At 46.1% G+C, this 12,555-nt stretch overlaps 1 protein-coding gene across 3 annotated transcripts; it reads left to right on the top strand.

The window, feature by feature from the left end:
- Nucleotides 1-1,874: 1,874 nt before the first annotated feature.
- Nucleotides 1,875-12,533, top strand: LOC143006902 (sex comb on midleg-like protein 2). 3 transcript variants are annotated; one of them, XM_076158275.1, is made up of 15 exons: nt 1,875-1,982; nt 3,629-3,737; nt 4,435-4,512; nt 4,763-4,833; nt 5,216-5,450; nt 5,649-5,737; nt 5,822-6,065; nt 8,408-8,673; nt 8,772-8,865; nt 8,973-9,176; nt 9,273-9,434; nt 9,582-9,710; nt 10,162-10,380; nt 10,580-10,737; nt 11,003-12,533. In XM_076158275.1, the coding sequence occupies exons 2-15, from the start codon at nt 3,716-3,718 to the stop codon at nt 11,126-11,128; spliced, it is 2,097 nt and encodes a 698-aa protein (XP_076014390.1). In that variant the 5' UTR covers nt 1,875-1,982; nt 3,629-3,715; the 3' UTR covers nt 11,129-12,533. The 3 variants fall into 3 exon arrangements, with proteins under 3 accessions (XP_076014390.1, XP_076014381.1, XP_076014373.1); XM_076158266.1 differs by having other exon boundaries at nt 10,159-10,380; nt 10,583-10,737; XM_076158258.1 differs by having other exon boundaries at nt 10,159-10,380.
- The last annotated feature ends 22 nt before the right edge of the window (nt 12,534-12,555 follow it).

Below are 12,555 nucleotides of genomic sequence, written 5' to 3'. Positions count from 1 at the left end.
GAATTACACAGATAATGAACAGAAGAGCAGAAAGTAAAGCCATCTATTACAGGGTGGCGTTGATTCACTGTAACCTACTAAATATGCAGGACTAGATATAACAAAATACAATTATGAATGGTTTCCTGTAATGATTGAGGCCCAGAAGGTTGTGTCACATTATGATCCCATGTAGGCTGGATGGATCTCATCTCATCTCAGTCCACAATGATAGAACTACATACACAACATATACACTCCCCCGGGTTTGAATACTGTGTCATACATAAAGGGAAATGAGTGTGTGAAGTTCCCGTGTGTGTGCGTCAATCTGAGCTGCTGACATTCAAAACACTCTGAACTTAGTCCAGTATGCCTGTGCTGCCAGGTGAAGCCATGCTGCCACCCACAGGCTGGTGCTGCACAGTGGCACACACTCACTCTATCCTCCTCCATTTAAAATCACTTCCATAGCTCTGCTGTGTGTATATCGAGTCTGGTTCCATGGCATTATTGTCCAATAAAATGGTAGTGTTGAATACCACATTTACTGTTCCACCAATGGAAAGACAGATAACATATGAGGCAATATTACATCCCAGTGTGTTTAGGAGCTGTTGGTCCCTCATTGGAATGTGACCATCTAGGACTTTCTAATGTTGTGTTATATCACGTCGTGTAGGGGAAACTGATGAGTGAAGTCACTAGTCTTTGACCCCAGCAAATTGAAATGACACAAATATACACACATGAGAGGATGATGTGTTCTGAGTTGTTTCCTGGTGGAGACTTTATGGTGTTGCTTTGCTCTGTGGCTGAATGATCATAACAGCGGGCAACGGGACAAAAACAGCAGATCAGTTGTATAAATTAAGCATGGATCAATGGTATCAATATTTACACTATTGGACAAAGCCCAAACTCCAACTTGTTTGCATTTCAGAGGAACCCAGAGACAAATCAAGCCAAAGCGAAAAACTGACCAGGGGCTCAACACTGCAAACCGGACAGGAAAGACAATGATGGTCTCACTATTCTTAATGCCTTTCAACCATTAAATTAGAAATAAAATACAGAGTTGTTAGAGTTTTATTTACACTTTTATGAGCACTCATATCTGAAGGCGTTCATACTTTATTGCTTAAGGTTGCTTAAGGAATTTTCACAACTGCTGAGTCCTGCTTGGAAAGCTTTGATCTCAGGGCTTATCATATAAAATATTTATTTGGCTTTTCCTTATTTCAGTTAGGGACCGAGTGAATCCCATATTAATGATGTCTGGGTGTCTCAGACAGAGCCACACACTCTGTTCAACCACTATTCTTGTGAAAATAAGACTGATGGTTTCTGTCATCATTCATAATATAGTACACTACTCCAATATGATCCTTTTTACTATGTTATGTACTATATCATATCACATTTTATTGAATTGCTTTTCTCTTATGAGCATTAGTGGCCACGATGGGGAAACCCGTCCCCGTGGCAAACCCAGATGTTGACATGATTCACTGGTGTGTTACATACATATGACTCACGACGTCAAATTAGTCCTCAATTGCTTTTTAAATAAATATCTGCGGCTAGATCTTAATTAAATTAGTTGGAATTTAACACCCTGTTTTTCCGCTCCGTCATATTTTTTAACAGTTTATAACCACAACAGGAGAGACGGGGACGACCGTGTGGACGCGACACAACGGGAAGAGCCATCACTCTGTTTATTTTTTGCAGTCCAAAATGACAAACGGAGTAATCTTGGAGCTGATTGGTCGCGGGCGAGTAAACTTGCATGCGATTGGCTGCAAGCGTAAATAGAACGGGGTTTTATTAGCCTAGCGAACAACGCGGCCAGCCTACGTCGCTCCGCCGCTCTACACGATCTTCGGCTTCTATTACATGCGTGTAGGCACATACACACTACATTCGCGAAAAATGGCAGCTGACGAATAGAGAAAAGTGTGTGGGTCTTCGCTCGATTTATCCAGAAAAGGGCGTCACTTGTAAGTTTGTTTTATAAAGTAATTAATTCAGTTTGGGGAGAGTGTTGGGCGCAGCTATGTGACTCCGGTTCTAAGTGGTCCTGATGGACTAAAGTGCTTCCACGGGTTAACGCTAACGTTAGCCAGCCTAGTTATTAGCCAGCAGCGGGAGCTAGCAAATCAAGCAATCCCAGTTGTCAACACTGGGATCTGGCTATTACCCGGAACGATGTAACATTCACGTTACGTAGCAGAAATGGCGTCTGGGAGCGAGACTGTGATGACCAAAGTGTCCACAGTGGTTCTATGTGTGTAGAAAGTAAATGTTATGTTTGTTTGTGTTAAAGCGCTGAATGAAGCAGACGTAGCCGCCAGCTAACAGCTCATAGGTACGAACTGGAGTTAGTGCTTAAACATGAGGAAAGTGTGTTGTTTATGTTCCTCCTACATTATCTGGTATCATTTCATTTATTATCGGTAATAAACAATAGCGTGAATTTAACAACAATAGGCCATTTAACCAACGCGGCTAATTAAGGCAGCTAATTGTCTGAGTTATCTCTACGTGGACACATTCAGACGTGTTTTCTCCAAAGAGACGCAGGTTTATCGCTCCTTGTTCATCTTCTCCTGACTTCATCATTCACTCCCGCTTGTGTTTTAATTGTTGTGAGTCATTTCTTATTCTGGAATTTGTAAATGCGAAGTTAGTTTCCATGAGCTCAGTGCGATACTGAGATGTGATGGAGCGTCCCAGAGCATCCCAGGCCCGCAGAGAGACACACCACTCTACTGTCGCTCTGTCTGGAGGCTTTATAACTGGAACTCTACACACCGATCATTACAGAGCTTCTATGTTGTGATCTCTAGTAAAGTGTGTGTGTGTGTGTGTGTGTGTGTTTGTGTGTGCACATGGCGGCAGTAGCAGCGTGTGACTCCAGGCTTCTCTTCTCTTTCTCTCTCTTTGCTGTGCAGAGATGGATCTTTGTTATTAAAGATCTATATATACTTCTTTCTACCACACTGTTCCATAAGTACAGCTGCTTACTGAGTCACAGACACTGAGCTCAGATGAGTGGCAGAAAATCATCTTACCACAATGTATCTCTTGTCCAGATTAACTATTTATGAAAGAAAATGAATGATGTCGTCTCAAGCAGCTCCATTCATGCTTCCTCTGATGGAGGCTGTGTTCAGGGTGTGTGTGACTTACACACATGAATGGCATCCTGTTTATCTGAACCTTTGTCTGTTAGTTTCATTTAGGAATCTCTCTCTCTCTCTCTCATTCTCTCTCTTTTTGAATCAATGCCTTCATAAAAACACACACTGATCCGTTTCCAGCCTCGCCTCGCCTCGTACTTTGTGTTTACCTCCAATCAGCTGTGACACATGTTGATGACAGGATGTTATCGAAGTAGACCGATGAATCAAAGACAAAGCTCTCAGCAGTTTGGGATCTCTTCTGTGGGAGTGATTCTTGTGTATCTTTGCTCCGACGCGTGTTTCTTTCTGTGTTCCTCAGAGAAAATGAGCCACCACCAAAAGCATGGCCTCACTTTATTCTGAAAGTGCCCTCTATTCATGACTGAATAGTTAGAACACACACTTATTGTTGAATCTTGTTTGCTCCCTGTCTCATTCATCCCTCTCTCTGTTTTCTTCAGGACTATCTAAAGCACACAGAAGGACTCTGGGCGAACCCCTGCACCTTTACTGTCCTCTCCTAATATCACCCCTGGGGATCTGCCAACATGGGAAAGACCCCGATAAGAGGCAAGGACACTTCACCTTCACTCACACACACACACACACACACACTCTTCTACACAACACTACAAAGCACACATTCATAATGTTTAGAATATAACCAAGGTACTGTGAGTGATATCAGACCTTAACAGTCCTCCTCTCAAAGCTACATTCTTGTTCTGAAGGACGTCTGCAGCTAGAAGCTCATATGTGATTATAACACTGAGCTGAGCTTTCTGTTCATGAGCTGAACGTCTCAGTCCATAGATGATTGTGTGTAGTTTGATCAGCTGAGTCATTCTGGTCAGTAGTGAAATGTGTGGGCGTCTGGAGAAAGAACTGTAAACTACTGACTTCCATCAACAAGCACAAAGGATTCTGTTCTCTCTGTATCTCTGACTTGTTCTCAGCAGTGATCACTCTTTCTGGTTCAGTAGAGTTTTAGAAGGTGATGACTGCAGTGATATTATATTAACTCAGACTCAGATTCTCTCAGGAGTGTGTGTTTAGTGTCAGCGTGCAGATTCTTGTTTTACAGATTGAAACCTGTTTATGAATGTGTCATTTGCATTGTTAAGAAGCTTCAGCCCACAGTATTTCATTAGTGAGGGATTATGAACTTAGTAAACAACACACAGGAATCAAGGCGACTCTAAATACTCCTCAGGATGTCTATGGAGTATGTCCATGTAAAGTTATTCACTGTTTCTCTCATTTTTAGATCAGAAAGATGGCAAAAAGGACAAACCAGCTAAGAGCTCCATCCCACCAGCAGGTCCCACCCCTGCAGCTCCTAAAGGTGAAGATCAACCTCCCCCAGGCTGAACTCTGGGCTGCCACTCGTGTTCTCCTCCTGCTGCTCTGAGTCTTTGTCCCATACTTTAGGGTCTGGAAGGATGTGGGATGGATGCAGAACCTTTAAACACTGTTATTATACTTACAACCTAAATTCAGTTCAAGTTCCATCATATTGCTGGAGTTCTGTTTGAATGTTTCAGACACAAAGGTTCTATTAAAGAATCTAAACATCTCACACTCTGTCCCTTCAGATTCTTTCAGCTGGGAGGAATATCTCAAAGAAACCTCGTCTCTTCCTGCTCCGCCCAGCTGCTTTCGTCAGGTATGGAAGCTTCACCTTTCAGTCATAATGAGCCTTAATGAGGAGTTTAGATTCTTACACTTCTGCGTTTACTTGCTCCTGATTTGTGTTTGTATTTTCTTTGATGTCTGCTTTTGTAAACTTGCTTTGTCAAACTGAGAAACAGATTTATTGTAGCATCGTTATCAGGCCTGTTCTTTGTTTACTCTGCCCCTCACACTGAGTGAAAACACACAGAATGATGTCTTTTTCCAACAACATTAGCACAATACTTTACCCAATGTAATGATGGATATTGTGCAGTTAGATTTCATAATTTAAAGCATTTGTCATCAAATCCTTGTAGTTGCTAGTTAGATAGTTCTTCAAACATCCTCACACATCTTCGTCCTAACGTCTGCAGGCTCGCCTCCCACCGTCCAACGACTTCAAGGTGGGCATGAAGCTGGAAGCCCACGACCCGCGCAACTCCACCTCAGTGTGCATCGCCACGGTAATGGGCTTAACGGGGGTGCGCCTGCGTCTCCGCCTGGACGGGAGCGACAACAGCAACGACTTCTGGAGGCTGGTGGACTCCTCTGACATTCAGCCTATAGGCACCTGTGAGAAGAACGGAGACATGCTGCAGCCGCCACTGGGTGAGGGGAGAAGGAGGACGGCACTCAAGATGATGATGATGCTTCTTCTTCTTCCTCTTCTTCTTTTATAAACAGTAATAGAAAAGGAACAAGAAGAGCTTCCTACTGAGTCTCGTTTGTAGCCAACACTACAGATTCTTAATGCTTCTGTGTTCTGAAACCTTAATGCTCTTGTGTTTGAATCCCTTTGCTCTGCAGGATTCCGTATGAACGCCTCCTCGTGGCCCATGTTCCTGTTGAGAACCCTAAACGGAGCTGAGATGGCTCCAGCTGCAGCCTTTAAAAAGGTACGAGCTGTACCACAGTCTGGAGTTGAGTTTAGCTGAATGTGTGTTTCCCTGCTGGTTTCAAACATTACACCCAATTCCCAGGAACCTCCCCGGCCGTCCCAGAATGGCTTTAAGCCGGGCATGAAGCTGGAGGCGGTGGACAAGAAGAACCCGTACCTCATCTGCCCCGCCACCATAGGAGAAGTGAAGGGCGACGAGGTGTTCATCATGTTTGACGGCTGGCGGGGAGCCTTCGATTACTGGTGCAAGTACGACTCCCGGGACATCTTCCCTGTGGGCTGGTGCTGCCTGACCAAACACAGCCTGCAGGCCCCAGGAAACAGTGGTGAGTGTTCTCCTCTAGGTGGCAGCAGAGAGCTGTTAGGGCTCAGTCAGGTTTGAGTTAGAGCCCTTCACTCCTCATCACCGTCTCCTCTCTGCCTGTTAGGCTGTGGTCGCCTCACAGCTGGGAAAGTATAGAAATATAAACACCGTGCACATTAATCATCTGTTCTTACTGAGAATAAAACACACACACACACACACACACACTAATCTGTTACAGGTGCAGAATAGAATACAGAGACTAGAGTCTGAATCTGAATGAGAAGTGTGTGTGTGTGTGTGTGCGTGTGTGTGCGCGTGTGTGTGTGCGTGTGTGTGTGTGTGTGTGTGTGTGTGTGTGTGAATAGAAAGGTTTTGATTTCATGTTTTCCTCCTCTTCAAAGATCAGCGCCACCAAATGTTGACACAGATTTTTTATGTACTCGCCTTAAAGCAACATCACACAGAGAACAGAGTGAAGGACATTCACAACTCACTCACCAATGCTGCGTTCAGGCGCTCAACACAAGCTGGTAAATTCCAGATAGCAGAGGTTTAGAGGTGTAGTGTTTCACTGAACCTCCAGGTTAGAACTCTGGTGTTGTTATTAGAGGTTATACAGGTGTTCAGGGCTTTCTGCTGATCGTGCAGCACAGGTGTGTGAAGGTGTCAAGGCCACCCTGACTGGTCTAATGAGGAAGAAGACAAACAGCCCTGCAGCCAGCGGTTCCATCATGAAGGTTACCAACATGACTCAGCCTCTCACTCTGTGATGTCACTGCTTAAGCATCAGGACAGACTGAAGAGTTGAGTCCAGATGAGGTCACCGTAGAGAGATGAGAGAAGAAGAAGAGGCCAACAGGATCAAACACATGAGAACAAGCAGTAACATGAGTGAGCTCAATGTTCTGAAGTCAAGATTACAGGAGTTAAATCAGTCTGAGAGATAATCATGGATAACAAGGTTCATCATCATTTTGCCTTACAGTAGCTGAGCTGAGGACATGAAGCTGAAGTCTGACTGAGCTCTACAGGACCAGTCTGTGCTCTTCCTCATGCTCAGCTGTCTTTACACTGGGCTGCTCAGGATATTAGAGTCAGACATAGTAAAGGATTACAGTGAGATCTGTTCCTCTGGGTGTTTATGTGCCTTTAACATGTAAAAACATTAAAAAGTAACGACTGAAGCTCTCAGATTGTGAGAGAGTGAACAGAGTGTGAAGCTCTGCAGAGATACAGAGCGTCTGTCTGTCAGAAAGCAGGAGGTCAGGAGCAGAACAGGCAATTAAAGAGGGAAGAAGGGAGGAGGAGGAGGATTTATGTCCTTCATGTCCATCTGTTTACACAGAGGAATGTTCTCAGCCCGCCCTGCGCCTCCTGCACATCCATGTGTGTGTATAAGATGTCAACCAACACACACCAGGGGAAATACAGATGGGTGTCTCTGCAGCATCAGCTTGACTCTTTGACTGGATCTGTCCATGTTGGAGCAGGAGCACTCCCTTACAAGGCTGGGAGGAGATGAGGAGGAGCAGCCCTGTGGTTCCTCCTCCTCCTCCTCCTCCTCCTCTCCTCCCTCAGCTTCACGTGAAGCAGCCGCCCGCTCCTCCTCCTCTGTGTTGAGGAGGAACATGGCTTTAGCTCCGTGCGCTCAGCTTTAGTTTGCAATCTCACAAAATGAAAGATTCCTTCTTCCTGGAGAATCAGTCCCAGCTGCTCTGTGGATTTGTTTCCCCTCACGGTGAGTTACACACACTCCACACACACTTCACTCATCTCTATTCTCTCTCTCTCTCTCATGAGGGGAGCAGAGAAACAAGGCTGAGCTTCTGCTGCCTTTGGTTTGGAAGAAGACTTTACTAATCAAAGCCTTTTGGAAAAGAATGGGTTAATTCACTCAATTCTCTTTAAAATGGGCGTTTTCTCTTTGGTGTTACAGAAAGGAACTCCTTCAAAGTGTTATATAAAACAGTAAATGGTGAATAAGTAAAGAAAGAAGTGTAGAATAAAGGGTTAAAGCTCTTTAAAACTCAAAACAATGCAGCGCTGCTCTGTGTGTGAACGTGTCAGTGCTACATGTGTGTGTCTACACATCTACACTGGGCTTCACTGCAAACTCCTCGCATTGCTGACTTCACATTTCTCCTCTGGTTGAAGTTCTTCACTGTCAGATGAATATACAGGGAGAGGAAATCAAATAAACTAGGAATTGAAACTAAAGGAAATGGAAGAAGACGTCTCCTCCTCTGGGTCTCAGTGTGGATCTGTGTTCACCTCACAAAGGCACACTGTGTTTGTGTCAAAGGCCGTGATGAATATGTTCTGATTAGGTTTTGCTGATGTATTTGTCATGTTTGGTTTCAGTGACGCTGCCAAAGAACCTGCAGATCCTCTCAGCGTCGCCCTCCAGGCCCAGCTGGCGCTCCATGCAGTCTCCCTACAGGCTCCCCAACCCTCTGCCCCCTCTGCCCGTCAGGAAGGGGGTGAGGGGGCGACGGCCCAAGAGCGAGACCATCGCTCTGCTCAAAGCTGTGGCAGAGGCGGCGGCTGCACAGAATGGAACGCTCCCCGAAAGCTCACAGTTCACACCTCGACCCTACAAGAAGAGAGGCCCCAAACCTGGGAGCAAGGTGAGGCCCGGCTCCAGAGAGGGGGGGTGGGGACACGAGGGTTACGTGCTTCCTTCTCTCAAACCGTCTCTGTAATGAACGTGTCCTTGTTTGTTCAGAGGAAGCCAAAGGTTCTGCAGAGCTCAGCCCAGCTGCCCAGCATCCAGGTCCCACAGGAGCATCCAGCCAGCCTCAGCTCTGTGGTCTCCACAGGTAAACAGGACCTCTGCATGGACCTGCAACCAACAAGCTCTCCCTCAAACACCCTGTCAGACTCAGTGTGTGTCCTGTGTGTGTGTGTCCTGTGTGTGTTGTTCCAGTGTGCGTCTACGTGAATAAGCACGGGAACTGCGGCCCCCACCTGGACAGGAAGCAGATGCAGCACCTGCCGGACCACTTTGGGCCCGGGCCGGTGAACTCTGTGCTCCAGCAGGTGGTTCAGTCGTGTATAGACTGTGCCTACCAGCCCAAAGTCCTGCTGGGGGCGCTGCAGACACACTCAGGAGGGGGCGAGGTCGTCAAAGGTAACCAGAGGGACAGAGGGAGGAGCCTTTCTGTGATGGATGACTGGTTGATTTATTGATTGATTGATTGATTGGTGGTATCGTGTGTCGTCCCAGTCAGAACAGACGGTGGCACTCTGATGGTTAAACTCCCAGCAGCCTCCAGTGCTTCCTACGTGCTGCGCTTCCTGGAGACGATGTGTCGTCACCTGCAGTGTGACAGCCTGTTCAGCAGCCAGCCGTTCAGTCACTACAGCGCCTACGACAGGAACAAGTCAGGTAGAGACGAGAGAGAGAGAGAGAGAGAGAGATCCTGCATCTGAAGTGTGTGATACTCTTTGATTGATCATGTGACCGTTAGAGAGGAAGGCACTGAAGCTTCCTGTGATGTAACCTTGTGTGTCTCTTCTGTCTCCTGGTCCTCAGTGAAGGAGGAGGCGCTGGATGTTCCCTCTCTGGCTCGAGGGACTAAGAGGAGTCTGTCTGGAGTGTCTCCTCCCTACGCCGCCCCTCTGTCTCCTAAACATCTACGTGCTGAGGCTCACCCATCAGAAGGTACGGCTGAGTCTGACTGACTGACTGACTGACTGTGTGACGCAACAGAAGCTGGAAACTAAAGATGTGAGAGTTTGATGTCCCTAGAGATTCAAACAGGCTGTTGAAGTGAAAGGGAAGATCAGGCTGTAAACACTGACCCACACTCAGCTTAGTCTGATTGATCAGAGCTTTGGTGGCAGTAGAGATCAGTCAGTTTGTAAATGTAGAATCAAATCTCAATGTTTGTCGACTCCGCCTACAAAGCTGTCTCATGTCATGTGTGACTGAATACTTTCCTCTGTGTTCTCATCCCGGTGTTCATTCAGACTAAGTCAATTAAATCAGTCAACCATTCAGCACTCAGGCAGAGCGTCGAGCTGACAGAGCAGCTGAGCGTTCCGCTGATGAAGCAGAAGTGTTTGAACGTGTGTGTGTGTGTGTGTGTGTGTGTGTTTGTCCTCTCCAGCAGAGACGCTGCCCCACGAGGAGAACGGCCTGATGAAGGAGCAGCGCTACATGGACTCAGCCTCCAACTCCATGACCCCTCGCCCCCCCACAGTGCGGAGCTCCTCAGAGTATCTCTCCCAGAGCGCCGGCCTCTACCACCCGGCCAGCGGCACGCCCCTACGCCGCCACGCATCAAACCCGGCTGAGCTGGGCTCCTCGCAGCCTCTCAGACGGGTGGAAGGTAAACAAGAGCTCATACTGATGATGTCACCGATGATGTCATAGGCTAAAGTTCAAGGTTTGGTATTTAGGAGTTAAATCTCTTCATCTGTGGTTAGATGGGCAAAAGATGATGATGATGATGGACGAGGTTACAGAGTACAGATGTGGTGTGTCCCTGCCTCACGGGTGTGTGTGTGTGTGTGTGTGTGTGTGTGCAGCAGCCAGCTCCACCACAGGGCCCGAGGCTGCAGCAGCTGAGAACCTGCAGCTGCCCGGTAAGAGCCCGGCGTCCTGGTCCATAGAGGAAGTCATGCAGTTTGTGAGGGACGCCGACCCCACAGCTTTAGCTCCACACGCTGAGCTGTTCAGGAAACACGTAAGGAAACATCTGGGATTGGTTTAATGACCATAAACACACACACACACACACACACACAGAATACTGAATGTGTTTATAATATAACATGGACGCTTCAATGATTTAGTAATGTGTCCACAAAATAACAAATCTCCCCTCCTCCTATTGAACAGGCCCCTTTGTGTTGTGTTGTGTTGTGTTGTGTTGTGTTGTGTCGTGTTGTGTTGTGTCTACACACTTCAGCCTCATATGAACTTAACGTCCCTGTTGTTTGTTTCCTCAGGAGATTGATGGTAAAGCGTTGATGCTCCTCCGCAGCGACATGATCATGAAGTACATGGGCCTGAAGCTGGGTCCTGCTCTCAAGCTATGTCATCACATAGAGCGGCTGAAACAAGGCAAAGTCTAACTGAGGAGGCTGCTGCTGCTCTGTCTCTGCCACACACACACACACACACACACACACACACACACACACACACACACACACACACACACAGCCAACAACTGCTGCGGCGGCTCGTGCGTAACGCCAGAAGACTGGGAGGTCCCGTGTTACTGTTAAGAGTCCACTGAGCGACTGAATACATGTTACAAGTTCATGAGGAGGAGTGGAGACGTGACACATTACCTCATCCACTCATCAGTCAATCAGAAGCTGGTCTAAGTCTAAGAATAGACGCCATGAAATCCCAAAGGAGAACTTCCCTGTAGTGTTTACAGCACATGTGCACACCTGGACAGAGTTTTTTATGGAGATGAAATGTTTTGATCCTGGTTTTGGATCCCCAAAGATGGAGAATGTTTCTTCTTATATAATGTTTTTAAATCATTGTTTAAATTCCACTTAATAAGGAAACGTTAAAAAAGAAAAAAAAACACAAACACACACAGCAGCTGTTCTTCCCCTTCTGTCCACAAGCGTTTGGAGTTCTGTCCTTTGTACCTTTTTTTCCTTTCTTTCTTCACGTATATGCCTGAACCTTAGGTACATCTGCCTGCCTAGATATGAATGCATTCCCTTTCTTTCACTCGTGTTCATTTGCTTGAACATCCTCAGCCGTACGGGTTTGTCTGAATTGTGCGTGGTGTCTTCCCGTGTGTGTCCTGCAGAGTGATCTGTGCTGTGCTGTTGGCATGCAGGGTGTGAACGTCAAGCATGAAGTCGGTTGATGTAGCGTCGATTCCGTTTCTGTCGTCTCCATCCGGGTTCTTATCAGTGTCGTCGCCTCAAACTCTGAGTCAACCTCTGAGTTTGGGCTCATGGACAGATTGTTGAGGAAGTGCAGATATGACATAACTAAGGGCTTTCTACCTTTTGCTTTGATGTAATATTTTGAGCGGTCATCATCATTTAAGCTTGTCGGTCGGTCGGTCGACCTTTGACCTCACTGTCGTCTTTATTGACCATTACAATCACTGTTAGAATTGAAAACAGGTATGTACAGTTTTATGGGTTTAACCATGAATATCAGCCACAGAATGTACATTTTGTAGAAAAGTTAATATTTTAATGAAATCATATATAAGTTAGAAATGTGAAGTCGGGGCGGGGGTGTGGTAAGTATTTCAGAAAATGTATTCCATACTGCTTTTTAATACTTAACGCCGTGCTTTTAGTTCAAATACTCCAAGTAATACTTTGCCTTGCTTTACCTACGACATTTCTCAGGTTTATGTGGTCTTTGTTAGTACGAGCTTTTGTAGCATAAGGTTTTTGGTAAAATATACACAATTCTCCTGTTATTCCTTTTTCCTGACTTGTGCCATACGATATAAAAACACAAGATTTAAGTGCTGTCCGTTTTCCCCCTGCGTCTTCTCTAAAAGTACTTG

The sequence above is a fragment of the Genypterus blacodes genome, unplaced genomic scaffold (assembly GCF_046128005.1).
Source record: "Genypterus blacodes isolate CSIRO-AG114 ecotype Tasmania unplaced genomic scaffold, CSIRO-AGI_Gbla_v1 ptg000009l_1, whole genome shotgun sequence".
Taxonomy (NCBI): domain Eukaryota; kingdom Metazoa; phylum Chordata; class Actinopteri; order Ophidiiformes; family Ophidiidae; genus Genypterus; species Genypterus blacodes.
Note: the sequence above shows the minus strand (reverse complement) of the source record. Positions and strands in the feature narration are given on the sequence as shown.

Coding starts and splice junctions, on each gene's coding strand:
- LOC143006902 (XM_076158258.1), top strand. CDS start 3,716: ATGGGAAAGACCCCGATAAGAG. Junction 4,513..4,762: donor CACCCCTGCAGCTCCTAAAG/GTGAAGATCAAC, acceptor CTGTCCCTTCAG/ATTCTTTCAGCTGGGAGGAA. Junction 10,381..10,579: donor GCCTCTCAGACGGGTGGAAG/GTAAACAAGAGC, acceptor GTGTGTGTGCAG/CAGCCAGCTCCACCACAGGG.